At 43.2% G+C, this 15,276-nt stretch overlaps 1 protein-coding gene across 1 annotated transcript in view; it reads left to right on the top strand.

Annotated features, from left to right (window-relative positions):
- The first annotated feature begins 5,356 nt into the window (after positions 1-5,356).
- LOC307109087 (cytochrome P450 3A12-like) overlaps positions 5,357-15,276 on the top strand; it is a 52,004-nt gene continuing 42,084 nt past the window's right edge. Inside the window, exons 1-3 of the mRNA XM_079787636.1 lie at positions 5,357-5,545; positions 9,626-9,719; positions 11,369-11,421. Coding sequence (XP_079643762.1) covers positions 5,475-5,545; positions 9,626-9,719; positions 11,369-11,421 — 218 coding nt within the window. The 5' untranslated portion in view covers positions 5,357-5,474. The remainder of the gene's footprint in view (positions 5,546-9,625; positions 9,720-11,368; positions 11,422-15,276) is intronic.

Genomic DNA, 15,276 nt, shown 5'->3' with positions numbered 1-15,276 from the left:
CTCTTCATATTTTCATGTATCCTTGAAATAAACTTTTATTGCCTAAGGTCATCTAAGGTCACCTAAGCATATATCTGCTCTTGGCAATTCGAAAGAAACTAAGTACCTTGAAAGAAACCAACTACATATCTTTATATTTGTGTGGTGTGGGAGAGGCATGCATGCAGGCTATTCAAGTTAGTTCAGAGGATTGAAGTCAAGATCAAGGTGTCGGAAGGTTGATTCCTTCTGAGATCTCTGATTGGCTTGCAGATGGCTGTCTTCCAGTTTCTTCACATGGTCTCCCCTCTGTATCTGTCTGTGTACTAATTGCCTCTTCTTATAAGGATGCCAGTCCTATTGTGTTAGTTCCCACCCATATGACCCCACTTAATCTTAATTCCTGCTTTAAAGGTTCTTTCTCCAACTGCAGTCATATTCTGAGGTAGTAGGAGTTGGGAGTAGGATTTTGGAGGGGGCGGGGAAAGAGACACAATTCTGCCTGTAATAGGATCTGAAGAGACAGCCTGTAGACCTGCATGTGGCAGTCACAGGAAAACTAAGGGGACCTCCCACAGCAGTGAGCATGTACTCTCATCAAGGCTGGGTAGAGGGTGGGGCTGGGGCCTGAGTGCCAGTGAGAAAGGCCCAGGTCAGCAGGGAAGACTCCCAGGCCTGACAGAACCACAAATGCAGCAGCAGACCCTTGAGGACCCTCTGTAGAACCAGGGAAGGGAGCCGTCGCCTGCAAGTTCTAGGGTGAGGTGAGGATCCTAAGCCCACTTTTCCATTCCCATAGGTCATACCACCAAACATTTTGGGGAATTTCTAACACCTGTTATTAGGAGGTTCATTTGGAACTCAAACACATGGCTAGTCAAGATCAGCAGGGAGGCTCTTGTCCAGGCTTCTGTTTAGATCCACAAACATTTTCTGCTCCTAACTCCGTGTCAGGGATGAGACATTCCCAGTTTAGCGGGCAGAACAGACTAATTCAACATGGTGGGAGGTTAGCCTGGTGCTTTGGGAGTGAAGAGAAGGAGCATTTTGCTCCAGAGGAAGCTGGAAGGAGCTGACATTTATTTGAAGCTTTTACATTTTTTAAAAAAAATCAGATTTAGAGACATACATGCTTTAAAATGTAAAACAGTTCTATAAGATATATAACAAAAGTAGTGGCACTTTGCCCTACCTGATCCCCACTCAGTTTTTCCCTCCAGAGTTCACTTTAAACTTCACTGTTTATTAGTTTCTTCTGATGTTTACTGCCATGTCATTCAATGACATTCTTAGACTCCTATTTCTAGATTACTCTGGAAGATGGGAACTTAGGTTCCTAATATCCTCCTTGCCTCATTCTCATTTCTCATCTTTTCAAAACAGGAATAGGAATCTGATTTCTATTTGGTGTTTGCATCATCAATATGACTTAAGTACTTACTATTAACAGTTGAGCCATGTACATTTCTATGCTTCCATTTGTGTTCTTGACAACTTTTCATTTTTCTTGAAATGAATAGTATCTTTTTGTAATTTGACGAGTTTTCTCTGTCCTTATTACCCACCAGAAGCATGACTCGACTCTCTCCACATGTTCAGACCCTTCAGGGGCTCCCTCTTTGCTTTTGGTCTAGGCTGCTTCCTCCTGGTAGCTTCTGCACAGCCTTGTCCCAGACATTTCATGGCCTCTCAGCTGGGATGAATGAGCTGTTCCCAGAATCCCTTGCCCATCTTTCTTGTTTTTCTCCATCCATTTAGTAGAGAGACTTATCTTGTAACTTTCAGAGAAATGATATATAGGAGTAAAATTTTTTTAAAAACAGCTTGCATGTCTGACTACATCTAATATATGTATCCTCATGCTAGGTTGATAGTTTGGGCATAGAGTCTAGGCTGGCCAGATTACTCTCTCTGAGTTTAGAAACAGAATCTTATTTCTAGTTTTGCTGTTGAGAAGTTTAATGCCTTTCTAAATTTTAAGCCTTTGTATGGGACCTATTTTCTGCTCCCCTACTCTTTCTGCAAGCTTTTGGGAATCTTCTTTTTGTCCCTGTTGTTCTGACATTTTATTATGATGTGACTTGGTACCCTGATTCCATCCATTATTCAAGGACAGAGCTGTTCAATGGACCTTTCTGCAATGATGCAAATGTTCTCTGTCTCTTTTGTCCAATATGGTAGCCACCAGCCACATGAGGCTATTGAACACTGAGGAACTATGTTTCTGATTTCATTTAATTTTAATTAATTTATACTTAAATTTGACCAGCCATGTGACTAGGGGCTACTATTTTGGACAATGCTGTATATTGGCCTTGTAATCTGGAGATTCCCACCCTTTGACTCTGAGAAATTTTCTTGAATTATTTGTTTTATATTTTATATTATTTTGTTCTGATACCCCTACTGGACAGATGATAAAACTTCTAGAATGATTAGGTTTTTTTTTATTTTTTGTCTTTCATTTTCCATCTCTTTATTGCTCTTTTGGAGTGAATTAGTTAACTCTACTTTCCTACATTTCTATGGAATGCTATATTTTTATTATATTTTTTATTTCTTGAAACATTTAAATTTTATCTTGTGGATGATGGGAGCTGTTGGTAGATTTGAGCAAGAGAGAAATGTTGCAAGCTCCAAGTTTGACAAGGCTCTGCTGGTGGCCTCGTAGAGGATTTCCTGATGAGACCGGCCAAGTGTCAGACAAAACACTTTAGGAGGTTATATCAACCATTAGGTTAGACCGTACAGGCTTTATCCCCTTTTGCAACATATTCTGAGATGCTTATCTTTTGTTTCTTTTAACACTTCCTATTTATTAATTCCCTTCTACGTGGTCTTCTGAAATTTGCCTACCTTTCATTCATTAGTTTTTGTCATCTTTTACTTTCTGCTTTCCTGGAAACCTAAAAAATTTTGATTGTGATATGTCAGAATTGTTTGCAACATCTTTCTTCTGCTGAGACTAGTTCAGTGAAAACACAACTTAGTAATAGATACAAGGACGTGCATGTCATTTTTGGGTCACAACCAGCTCTGTACTATTTTTGCAACTACAGTAGAAGTGTGCTGGGCAGTGTGGAAGGAAAGGTCATCCCATGTAATCTGCTAAGTTATTTCAGGAGGCCCCTGGAATTGGAGCCAGCATGCCACTGTCCAATTTGGAATAACAAGACCTGGCTCCATGCCCTGGATTCATAGTTTAATTTCTTGGGAAAGACTCTCCTCCATCCTGAGCTTTTGTTTCCACATCTGTAAAGTGGGAATTAAAATAATACAACATTACGTATCTCACAGGGTTGTCGTGAGGGTCAATTAAGAGAGACATGAAAGAACTTCTTAAACTGTACATTGAGGTAATATATTAATTCTACTTTTCCTCCGGATCATCTTCCAACCTCTCATGTTTGTCCTTTATAAATATTCCAGCTTGCAGCCCCTTCTTCTTTCCTGTCTGTACGGCTCTATTATCTCAGAGATTCCAGGGGTATGCCACATTCTGAACACAGTTATTTGTCTTTCTCCCTCCACTGGGAGGATCCTCTCAAGGATGGGGACTATATGACTTGTAGCCCACAGCCTGGTGATATAACTACACATCACATTCACACACTTGGCCTTGAATTAATACACAGATGGATAAATGTATTCATACAGTACACTTTCCAGTGGGAGTTATGGAATTTAACAGGTGCCTCCTGGAGCAAAACGTAACTCAAAGTTGACAAACTGTGATGGTAGAAATTTCAGGCTGCATGACAAGCTTCCAAATAAATAAAAGGAGGAAGTAGGTGAGATAGTTGGGACTTTCCACATTTTACCAATGAGACATCCACTTACTCAATCCAGTTTTATGCAACCCTGGAGAATTTTTGGCCAGAGGGACCTAAAGAATTGGTGACAGACGAGTATCACTTTCTTCAGAAGGGCTGAAACTGAGAAAGGATAAAGAGAGAAGGGAAGTGCACAAACACAGCTTAAATGTCTCCTGCTTCTTTGATTTTTGGGAACCTTTAAGGTTTTGTTGTTGACATACTTCATGGTTTCTCAGGCCAAGCAGACACAGAACATGGGTCTAAATGATGATAAGGAACAAGTGGAATTTACAGATGCACGGTACTTGGATCTCTCCCATCAGGTGACACGGAGTAGTATTACAGGTTGTCTCCTATCAGCTTCTCAGCACCCATAAAAAAAAAAAAAAATCCCCCACTGCTCAAAGCAGGAAGCCATCTGCTCTGACCCTCTTTGTCCCAGGACAAAAAGCTCATTCACCTCTTTGAAGTCTTGCATGCTATGTGTGCTGACCATAGTCATGTCATTGTTGTCTAAGTTATGACATTTGTCATGTCAGTGGAGGCCATCTGGCTGCTGTTCTCCTCTTCACACCCATTGGTCTTGGACTTGTGGTCTTTTCAGAGATAGGGAGCCATTCTTTGGCCATAAATTTGTCTAACTCCCTGTCTACTGCAGGACCTCTGGGGGAAGGGGGTAGACAGGAAGCAGGATGAATTGATAAGCTTGGTGTAACCATTACCATCTCATCCATGTCCTGCCTCTCCTTTGGGAGCACCTCGTCAACAAAATTCTGATGGATCAGCCTGAACGTGCAATAATGATTACCGAGGCACAGCCAGGCCCTCTTGTTGCATTAACAATCCAGGAAGATGGAGTGGTCACCAAAGAGCCACAGGGAAAGGACATGCAGAAGACCCAGCAATACCACTTTTACCAACTCAACTCTGCCAACATTTCTTAATACAAACTATGCGTAAAGTGTTTTGCTAGGGACTAGTGACATAATGGCGATTAATATCAGACTGTGTCCTTCATAAGACCTCAATTTGATAAGGGAACTTGGTGTGGAGACCAACAATGGTGCCAGAGGATCGAGGACAATAATAGAGACTAGAAGTTACCAAGAGGAAAAAGTGGTTGTATCTGTTCAGGGACATTGGCTATGAAGACATAACAGAGCAGAATTTCTCTGAGCTAGGTTTTGAAGGATGAGTAGGAGTCATCAAGGGGGCACCGGGGAAGAAAACTGCATGGGTAAAGATCTGTAGACCTAGATTGTTTGAAGGATTTCAAGTATTTTTTAGTGCAGGCAGCCATGGAGTCAAGGGCAGTTGAAAGATATAATGCCAGTGGCTTTACTTGAGTTTCTGTAACCTTTGGGTTTACCAATAAAACGGAGTGAGTTGTTTATTGATTTCCCACAGAATATGAACTCAAGGGTGGTCAAAGTGGGAGTTTCCATGATGCTTTGCCAACTTTCAAGGTGGAGTGGGCATCTGCAGTTGGAGCACAGAGGGCCCTTTAAGTGCTTGCTGCTCTAGCCTCGCCCACTTTCTCAGCTGTAAACGTTCCAGTCAGGCTGATTCACAGCGGGGAGGGGAAGGAAGCTTCGCACGCACAGGCTGGCTGGCAAAGCATACGTAACAAACAAGGCTTGCTGACAGGAAAACTCGAGAGAACCTCCAACAAAAGTGGCCATGGACCTGATCCCAAGCTTTTCCACAGAAACCTGGGTTCTCCTGGCTACCAGCCTGGTGCTCCTCTATCTGTGAGTAGTTACTGTCCAGGCTCGTGGTCTCTGTAATCATGGCCTTGGGAGCTCATCAGGCCCCCCTCTGCCTTATCTGTTTCAAAGATCCAACAGGGGAAGTTGCTTAAACGGTGGGGGCTACAAACACCAAAGGGATTATTATTGCTCTTACCCTGATCTGTTGAAAGAGTAATGTCCCATTTGCCTCCAACTCTCAATTTCTGAGTGTTTGGGGACATTACTTGCTCCTGGCGGTGATTTTCTAATTGATTGACAGTGTGGGTAAACCTAGATTAATTAATCAGAATTCAGCTGAGGCAGATTAAAAACAACTGGCTTCTGTCCTTATCCCTTTCCCAGCTCCAGGGACCCTGGAGGCAGGAGGGAGTGGCCTGGGGTTTTGTCTCATTATCTTCACCTTTCCAGTTCTGTGTCTGCTGCTAGAGATGTGTGCAAGGAATGGCCCTTGTGTCGCTAGGTTTGTTCCTGCTTCCTCCCTTCCACTGCCTGGGATAATCTACACCATGTACGATGGTGCACCCCGGACTTCAGGGGGGCTGGAGATTTCCCCCCTTCTCTTCAGACTAGCTCTTTCCTCTATTCTGTCTCTCCCCTAAAATTCCCCTCCTAATACTCAATTCCCACACCTTGTAATTGGCAGAACTATTACCCCTAAGTGAGAAAACTTTAGAGCAGAAGGAATTTAGCAGAAATCTTGAAACTATTTTTTTTTCTTTCACCTTTTTCTTCTAGTCTTTGGGGAGGGTTGGCATCATTATAGAGATTTATTTCTCCCAATATGAAATCTGCTAACTGCCTGCATAGGCACGAGCCCAAAAGCAAATTTGGGTTTAAATTTTTCCCCCCACTAAGTTGCAGTGCAGGAGGATGAATCAAACCATCTTAGCAGAGGAATTCCTTTCAAGCATGAGATTCCTGGCATCATGAAACAGGTTGGGGGAGGAGTCATTTTGGTCACATGGGTGGAGAAGGCCCCCTCTATGTCCCATTTGTTCTCTATCTCAATTTCACTTTCATAAAGAGTAGGAAATCATGATGACATGAACATAGAAAATATATACTTTGTTTCAATTCTATGAAAGAAATATTATAAATACAGTTTATTGTGGCAACATATTTTCTCTCTGATAACATTTTAAAATTAATTGATAATGTTTAATTCTATTTAATATTAGTTAGTTTTTTTTTTTTTTTTTACTGAGATAAGATTATTTCCAGCATGTTTTTTCTGTAGGATAAAAGAGGCTGTTGGTTCAGGATTTATGTCCACAAAAGTGTGTAAATAACTTCACCCTACTAGAATAATGTCAGGAATATGAGTCCATTGTACAAATACATACTTCTATAACATAGATTATATATATGTTTAAAAATATACTTGCCTAGCCAGTTATTTTAATCTCACAGTTCAGGTGAGTAAGCGAGATTGTGAGCCAGTGATGATAAGAGAGGCATTCTGGATGGATTGGGAGAATATTTTTCCCAGATACTCCAGGTCCTGGTCTTGCAAGAGGTCATTAAGAGGACAACAGTGTAGGCATCTCATCTGCTTGAAATCTGGGGATAGGACACCATCGAAGTCACACTGTGTGATCTGTGTGGCAATGGGTCCGTCACTAGATACTGGCACCACTGGTTAAACAACACTAGCCTTAGAAGACACTGGTACAGCCATGAGTCAGTAGCTATAGAGTAGACAGTGCTCTCTTATGGCAACACGATGTAAATGCAATAAAAATGATTGGTTTTATTGTTAGCCCCTTTGCACCTAAAGCAGCATTTCTCTACCAAAAAGAGGGAAGTTGGAAAGAAACCAAGGAATTCACCCAGCCCACCCAATGCCTTGTTATGGAACCATGTGAGTCTAGACTCTAGACCAGATCACTCAGTGGGATCAATGTTGCTGACACATTCATTCAATTGCTTGGCCTCACTTGAGAGTTCATGTAACATGCTGAAAGTTCAGAAGCAGAAATGGGTTTAATTGATTTGCCATGACTATCATGGCAAAGGAAGGGACTCGGGTGGGACTAACCCTCAAGGGTAGCCCAGGTTTTGAAGTAAGTGCACATAATTGCACCAACTTTCTGGAGGAAGGTATCCAAATACCTATTTGGGTTTGACCAAAGTACCTCTGCTGTCCTTCATCACAGGTCCTTTTATGCAATGTTTTTATTTATTTTTTCATCCAATCTAATAAAGAGGGAATATGCTAATCGACTGTCACACCCTCACAAAGATGGTGGCACCCACAGCCAATAAGGAGGGAATATGCTAATTGACTGCCACGCCCTCAAATATTGACAGCCACAGGATGGCAGTGCCCAGTCCCCTTGGCCCTGCTCGGGCGGCAGGCGTGCGGCACGGCCAAGCCCGCCCTCAGGTGGGTCTGGCCGCTCCGTGTGCCTGCCTCTGAAGTCCCCCAGTTCCCTCAGCCCCCCAGCCGCCCAGAGCTGCCCCGAGGCGCAGGCCAGCCTTGGATGGCAGCTGCCCAGCCGCCCAGGGCTGCCTGAGGCTCAGGTAACCAAGGCCGGCTGAGGCTTGTGCTGCCGGCAGTGGCAGCAGCAGAGGTGTGATGGGGGCATCACCTTCCCCTGATCGACAGGTTGCCTCCCACCCCTGAGAGGGGGCAGGCCAGGCTGAGGGACCCCCCCTCCAGTGCATGAATTTTCATGCATCGGGCCTCTATTAGATTCTTAAAATCATATACAATGTTAGAAACCTATACTTTCTTAAAGGTTAACCTCCAAAGAAGAGGCAACAAGGTTTTAATTTGACTTTCTGGGACATTTCATGGATACTTATTTTGTGTTGTATAGCACATCTTTTACTGTCAACAGGGAGGTACTAAAGTTTGGAAGGCCCCCTTTTAGCTGAAAGTGCTTATAGGGCATGTTGAACCATTCATTATACAGAGCCTACTTTTCAGCCATACTTTTCTGATTTGCCTTTATAAGGTGAGACTTATAGGCCTAGCAAATTAATCCTTAAAATGGATGAATTTTTCCTCTTTCCTCAGCCTCTCTTCATCCTCCACTCTTGCATCTCTCAGTAATACTGGAGTGGGAAGGCTTGCAAGGATTCAGAATTCTCAGTTGTGAAACTCCACACATGACACATGAAAGATCAAATGCAGGCAGGCCTACCATAGTAAGCACCGGCCTCAATGGGATTTTGAGGTAGCTGACACAGAATCAGTAAACTAACTGCTTTCTGACTGGCCATCTTAATAAAATGAGTGATCCTGGCACTGTGCTTAGCAGGTGAGCATCACAGGGTGAAGAAACAAATGCAGTGAGGGGAAGAATGGCCTGGAAATTGCGTCTTTACTCATAGGTTCCTTTATACAGTTTCATTCAGGAAACGTATGGGTCAATCACCCTTCTCTAGAGCTCAAGTCAACCAAATTGCCTGACAACAGAGACTTGGGTGTAGCTGAAAGGCACTCACATTTCTGTGATGCCAGTGAAATCCCTGAACACAGTTTTATTTCTATAGAAATAAGTACACTGTGGCTATTCTAAGGCCTCTTTATGATGATATATTTAAGAAGAATCAGAACTTAATACAGGGTCAGGGCATAGGGGGAAGAAAAAGCATAAATGTGACTGAGCAAACTGTAAGAACAATGTCTCGGTAGGCTTGCAGTAACTTGCAGTTACTGAGGGGATGAAGTTAAACAAAATATCATCATTGGAGCAGAAATTATTTTCCCTTTTTCTACCTAGAATTAGAATCTCCAATATTATGAACAAACAAACTTACTAAATAGCCATGAGTGAATCTCCTGGAAAACATTCCAGCCTCAGCCTCTTAGGAGCACTCTCATTTGGAAACATTTATCAAGTATTCATTCTGGGATTGGGTCCGTGAAAAGTTCAACTGATTTTATCTAATCACTATCGCTTTCTCTGAATCTCACAGCGGAAGTGGGAAGAGAGGTGATGAGTGAATGTAATTATTGCTGTGGGATTTGTTACTACTTATCACCTACATGTTCATTCTCTAGCTTGACTGTTCCAGCCCCAGGACCTAATCCATAATCCCTGTAACCTGGCTTTCTCTTTCACTTTACAGATATGGGACTTATACACATGGACTTTTTAAGAAGCTGGGAATTCCTGGGCCGACACCCCTACCTTTTGTGGGAACTGTTCTGGCCTACCGTAAGGTGAGTGCTGTTTGGGCTTCCTCTTTTGCTTCTTATGGTTCCGAAATCGCAGCTGAGTTCCCTAGTAAAAGGGCCTTGCTCAGGAGGAAGTTTCCAGAAAGGGCACCATAGGCCCTGTCCTGCGCAGGGCCAGGCTTCCCCAGGCTCAGTGTCAGCGTCAGGAGCCTCCGGGGTTGGCCCAGTGGGGCAGCAGAGCTCTCAGCTGATGCAGCACACGCCTTGTCCCAACTTGTGAGCATCGCGAGGAGCATTTTCTTTCTGGGAGGTGCAGGTTCCCAGGAAGACATAATCATACTTAGGATTAGGAGAAAAGCATGAAGGGATGCCTGGTCGTGCCCCAGGAAGTCGGATGTGCTAGAGTCAGACTTCCCTGTTCACAGGATACACTCAGGGTACACTTCTCTAGAAGTCGGATGTGCTAGAGTCAGACTTCCCTGTTCACAGGATACACACAGGATACACTTCTCTAGATTCCTCTTGGGTAGCTTTGAAACTTCAGTGTATTAGGCAGCCCAAGTAGTCACCATCGGGTAATTTGCACGTAAACACTTGAATTCTCTAAAGAACTGATAAATCCCTGCAGTTATTCCCATGGCCCTAAGTCACCATTTGCTCCCCATGACGTCTTTGGGGGATTTGAGAGATGGAACAAGAGCTGTCTGCTCTACTTGTCTGCCCTCAAAGGAGGCACCCTGTGGCTGAGTCTGAGAGGGAGTGGGTATAACTGAGGTAAGATAGTGTTTATCCATGGACTTCAAATATTTGCTCACACAAAATCACTAGAAAGGAGATGTTTGGACAAAATTATGGAACATTTATTTTATCTGAAATGAATGACCTCAGTGACACAAGGATTGTGAATTTTGGCAAAGTGTTTGTGGTTGATCTAGCCCTGATGCTTTGCCCAGGGCTTGATCCCTACATGGAAGGTTACGAGCTCATGTCCATAAAGCCAGCAGGCAGAGCTTTACATGCAAACTGCGTTCTGCATCAGATTTTGTTTCCTGTAGAGCAGATTCTCAGATTCTAATTTTCCAAGCTGAATTCTTCAGGGCGTCATTTAGTTCAGGAAATCCCATTCTTTTTGCCTCTGAAAAGGCAATTTCCCTTCCACCTTTCCCAGATCAACTCCTGGAAGGTGCACCCTAAGACCCACATTTCTGGAACTTCCTTTGCATAGTTAAAACATAAAATATCACAACTGAAACTTAGCCACAAGAAGATGTGTTTTTTAATTATAGAAGTGAAAACACAGAGAAGGTATTTTAATTTGCTCTCTCCTTCTGGAGTGGTGACATCTCTCCATCTTTTCCGAGTTGAGCTGGAAAATTGGAGAGTGAGTCACTTTGTCCTTCATTCAGTCACTTTCTTCTCACTCAGCAAACATGCCTTAGATGTGTTTAAATCTGCTAGACTAAAAGAGGTCCCTGGTGTCTTAAACTTCTTAGTTCTGCTAGGATTCTAGAGAGGACTCATGAGATAAATGAAAAGGATGCTTGACCAGGAGGTCAAAGTGTGCAAGTCACTCTTACTCTCCCTCAGCTTCACTTCTGGAGTGTCTATGGAGGTAATAATTCTGGGGTTATGAGATTTTAGAGGTAGAGTTCAGTACATTTAATTTAATAATCTACTTTTGTTTCTCCTTGCAGGGGTTATGGGATTTTGACATGGACTGTTTTAAAAAGTATGGAAACATGTGGGGGTGAGTATTGGGGAAACTCCTATTGGATAGACTTGCTGTTATGATAAGGGCCCCCCTGGTGTGGAGGACAATCTCAGCTCAAAGCCTACTGTAAAGCTTTTGGAGGTTTGTCCTACCAGGACCCCAGATGTCACCAGGTGTCCAGGTCTGCATTCTGAGTCAAGATGGGGAGTTGCAGGTTATCACTCTCCTGACTTTGATGGCCTAGGGACTCCTGGCATCACTTTCTGTCCAGTATCTCATTATTTCCCTCTTCTCTATTTTTCCTCCATTTGGTCTCCTTTAATTGGATGAAATGCATAACTTCAGACCCTTCTAATATATTCCGATCATAACCGATTTCCTACATAATTGACATTAAAAACATTATAAACCATAGTTTTACAATGTTATTTCTTAAAAATTTGTTTTTATTGATTTTAGAGAGAGAAAAGAAAGGAGAGGAATACAGAGATAGAAACATTGATGAGAGAGAATCATCAGTTGGCTGCCTTCTGCACACCTCTTACTGGGGATCAGGCCATAACCGGGCATGTGCCCTGACTGGGAATTGAACAAACCAGCTCTTGGTGCATGGGTTGAAGCTCAGCCACTGAGCCACACCAGCTGGACCATAATTGACTATTAATTAAAAGCCCAACTCTTTCATTTTAAATTTGGATTTGTTATATCCTTTTGAAAAAGGGCTGTGGGTCTAGGTAAACAGATGGGAAACCATATCTGTGTGGCTTTGTTTTTATTTCCTCCACAAGTTTCGAGTTTGGGTTTTAAAAAATGTTTAAGCCAAGACTTCTCAATAGAAGTTTAGTTTATACAAGTATTGCTGTATCTCCCTATTCTACTGACTTTGAAGAGATAGAATATTTCCAAACCATACTGCTTCCTGGTAGGCTGATGGACTTAAGGATTTTGCAAAGTGGTCTCAGCCAGTTGCAGCGACTGTCCCATTCGGAGCTGCTGGAGGTGTGCTGAGAGCAGCAGGAGAGGTGTAACGTGGTGTTTGTGTCCTAGAAGCAAGGGGGAGAAGGCTTTGCTTCTCAGTACTGTTTCATCCCTTTTCACATCCTCAGAACCCATAAGGTCCTACTGAGTTGGCATAGTCCAGAAAGGCTATGTGATGGAGAAGAAAGAGCACACGACACTGGGTCACCCTGGCCCAGTTCCAACTGCCCTCCCAACATTGACTACTTGTGAGCTCTGCATGGAGTCCTCTAAAGAAAGAAAGTGGTTCTCATGCTTGGGTGTGTATAAGAACCACCTTGGAGAGGGTGTTAAAAATACACCTCAGGGCCCAGCAATACCAAATCCCAGGAATCTGAATGTTGCCTGGTATTGTAACAAACTCTAAGGCTGGTGTGAGGTCATATATGTAAAGGGTTACCCCAAACCAGGGGTCCTCAAACTTTTTAAACAGGGGACCAGTTCACTGTCCCTCAGACCGTTGGAGGGCCGGACTATAGTTTTAAAAAAACTATGAACAAATTCCTATGCACACTGCACATATCTTATTTTGAAATAAAAAAAAAAAACACAACAAAACGGCAAAAACACCTGCATGTGGCCCGCGGGCCGTAGTTTGAGGACGCCTGCCCCAAACCTTGTGTCTCTCCACCCAGGTGTTTTTGAAAAACACGATGGGGAGAAGGGAATCATCCAAGAAATATAGTCAATCTGACCAATCTAAGTGCCACCACAATTCTTTATATCACTGCTTCAACACTAAATGTACTTGACACCCACTTACACCTTCTGAGATTCAGAAGATTTTTTTGGAAATGGGCAACATTAAGTGCAGTGGTCCTCATCCATTTTTATATGGGAAAACTGAAAGTCCTCTGAGGAGTCAAAGAAAGAATAGGTAAGACTTGTGGAAAATCTCCCATTATATTCTAGTTAATGAAAATGATTTATAGTAAAAAAAAAAAATGCTAGAGGACAGTGTTACTAAACTTATAGTAAACTTCATGTAATTCGACTTATAGTAAACCAGTCAGGAGATGGCCAGGTTGGGATGTATCACAGAAAGAGTCAGCTTTGTGTAGTATGTATGTTAAAAGTGGCTTGTCCTGCTGCTGGGTGATGTCTCCTACATGGACCCACATATACAATAAATATAAGTAATGAAAAGAAAATACTTTTAACTAAATTGTACATGCTCCTTTGTATGTTTTACTCTCTTTGTCCTTTGTTTTAAATATTTCTAAACTTGAATCTACCAAGGACTTCTCTTTAATAGTTAAAATAGTTCCTTTAAGCAATTGTAAACAAATTTTAGAAAATAAGGCAAAGAAATCATTCATATTCCTACTATATCTTTTTGAGCATTCCAAGTCATTATTATTTGGGGACACATTTTTACATATTTGTGATCAGTATGTTTACACTTTTCTTTTTCTGAGGAATTTTTCCATTGATTTTTAGAGATTGGAAGGGAGGGAGACAGAAAGGGGGAAACATTGATGTGAGAGAGAGACATCAATTGGTTGCCTTCCACATGCACCCTGACTAGGGCCAGGGATTGAGCCTGCAACCTAGGTATGTGCCACTGGGCAGAAACGAACTCAGGACTGCTCACTCCATGGGCCAAAGCTCTATCCACTGAGCCAAACCATCTAGGGCTATGTCTACACTTTTCATCTAATAGTATGTCGAATGCATTTTTATATCTATCTCTCTATATAAAAGCCTAAGAGACCATGATCACCGGTCGACTGAACAACTGGTTGACTGGTCACTATGAATTGCACTGACCACCAGGGGGCAATGCTTAATGCAGGAGCTTCCTCCTGGTGGTCAGTGTGTTCCCACAGCCAACCTCCCGCAGTCCCTCCCCCAGGCTGGCCAGCCCCGATTGGCCTCAATTGCTGGCCAGACAGAGGGACCCCACCTGTGCACGAATTTGTGCACTGGGCCTCTAGTATCCTAATATATAAAAACCCAGGGTCCGTAATGACCGACCAAAGGCTCAACCGAACACTGGAAGTCAGTCCTGCAGTCATTGCTGGGTTGCTGTGGCGCCCCAGCACTGACTGCCGCTGCGGCAGGCATGGTGACCCAGAACTGACTGCCGAGGGGGCGGTGGATCAGGCCTGGAGAGAGGCCTGGAGAGATAGGCAGGGTCTGATTCGCAGTCTCCATGGCAGCTGTTGATCAGCCATTGCCTCTCTCTTTCTCTCTGGGCTTTGTTAGCAGTCATGCCTCTCTTTCTCTCCGGGCCTCCGGGGGCTGCTGATCAGCCCTGCCTCTCTGATCAGGCCCAGAGATAGGCCCAGAGATGCTGACTGGCATAGAAACTGACCAATCAGAACCAAATCTGGGTAAACTGTGAGGAGCCAATGGCTGCCTAGTAGGCAGAGCTTCTGATGCTGACTGGCATAGAAACTGACCAATCAGAACCTAATCTGAGTGAACTGTGAAGGCAGAACCTAAGGTGGGGCCTGAGGAGGGGTTTTAAGGGCAACAGCTGTTTGGTGGAAGGTGTAAGAAAGCGGTTCAATTTTTTAACCCTTTGCACTCGCTTGCTTTTTCTCGATTCCTTTATTCTAATGCTAACCGTGTCGAGTCACACTCGACATCCGAGTGCAAAAGGTTAATGACCAGCTAGGCAGTACAGTGCATATGGCTGGCTATCAGTCCAGATATAGGGATTATGTATTTTTGTCTGCCAAGAGCATCTCCTCCTGCTGAAAAAGGTTTTTCCCTTCATTTAAGCAATCCTATCCTATATAATCTATCTATACTAATAAAAGGGTAATATGCTGATTAGACCAGGTCGACTGGCCATCTTCTGGACATCCAACTTCCTTCCGGACAAAGCCATGGTGGTGGGGGCTGAGGCAGAGGTAGTTAGGGGCA

Source organism: Cnephaeus nilssonii (assembly GCF_951640355.1).
Source record: "Cnephaeus nilssonii genome assembly, chromosome: 2".
Classification (NCBI taxonomy): Eukaryota; Metazoa; Chordata; class Mammalia; order Chiroptera; family Vespertilionidae; genus Cnephaeus; species Cnephaeus nilssonii.
The sequence above is the reverse complement of the archived record's forward strand: the minus strand, read 5'-3'. Positions and strand labels throughout refer to the sequence as shown.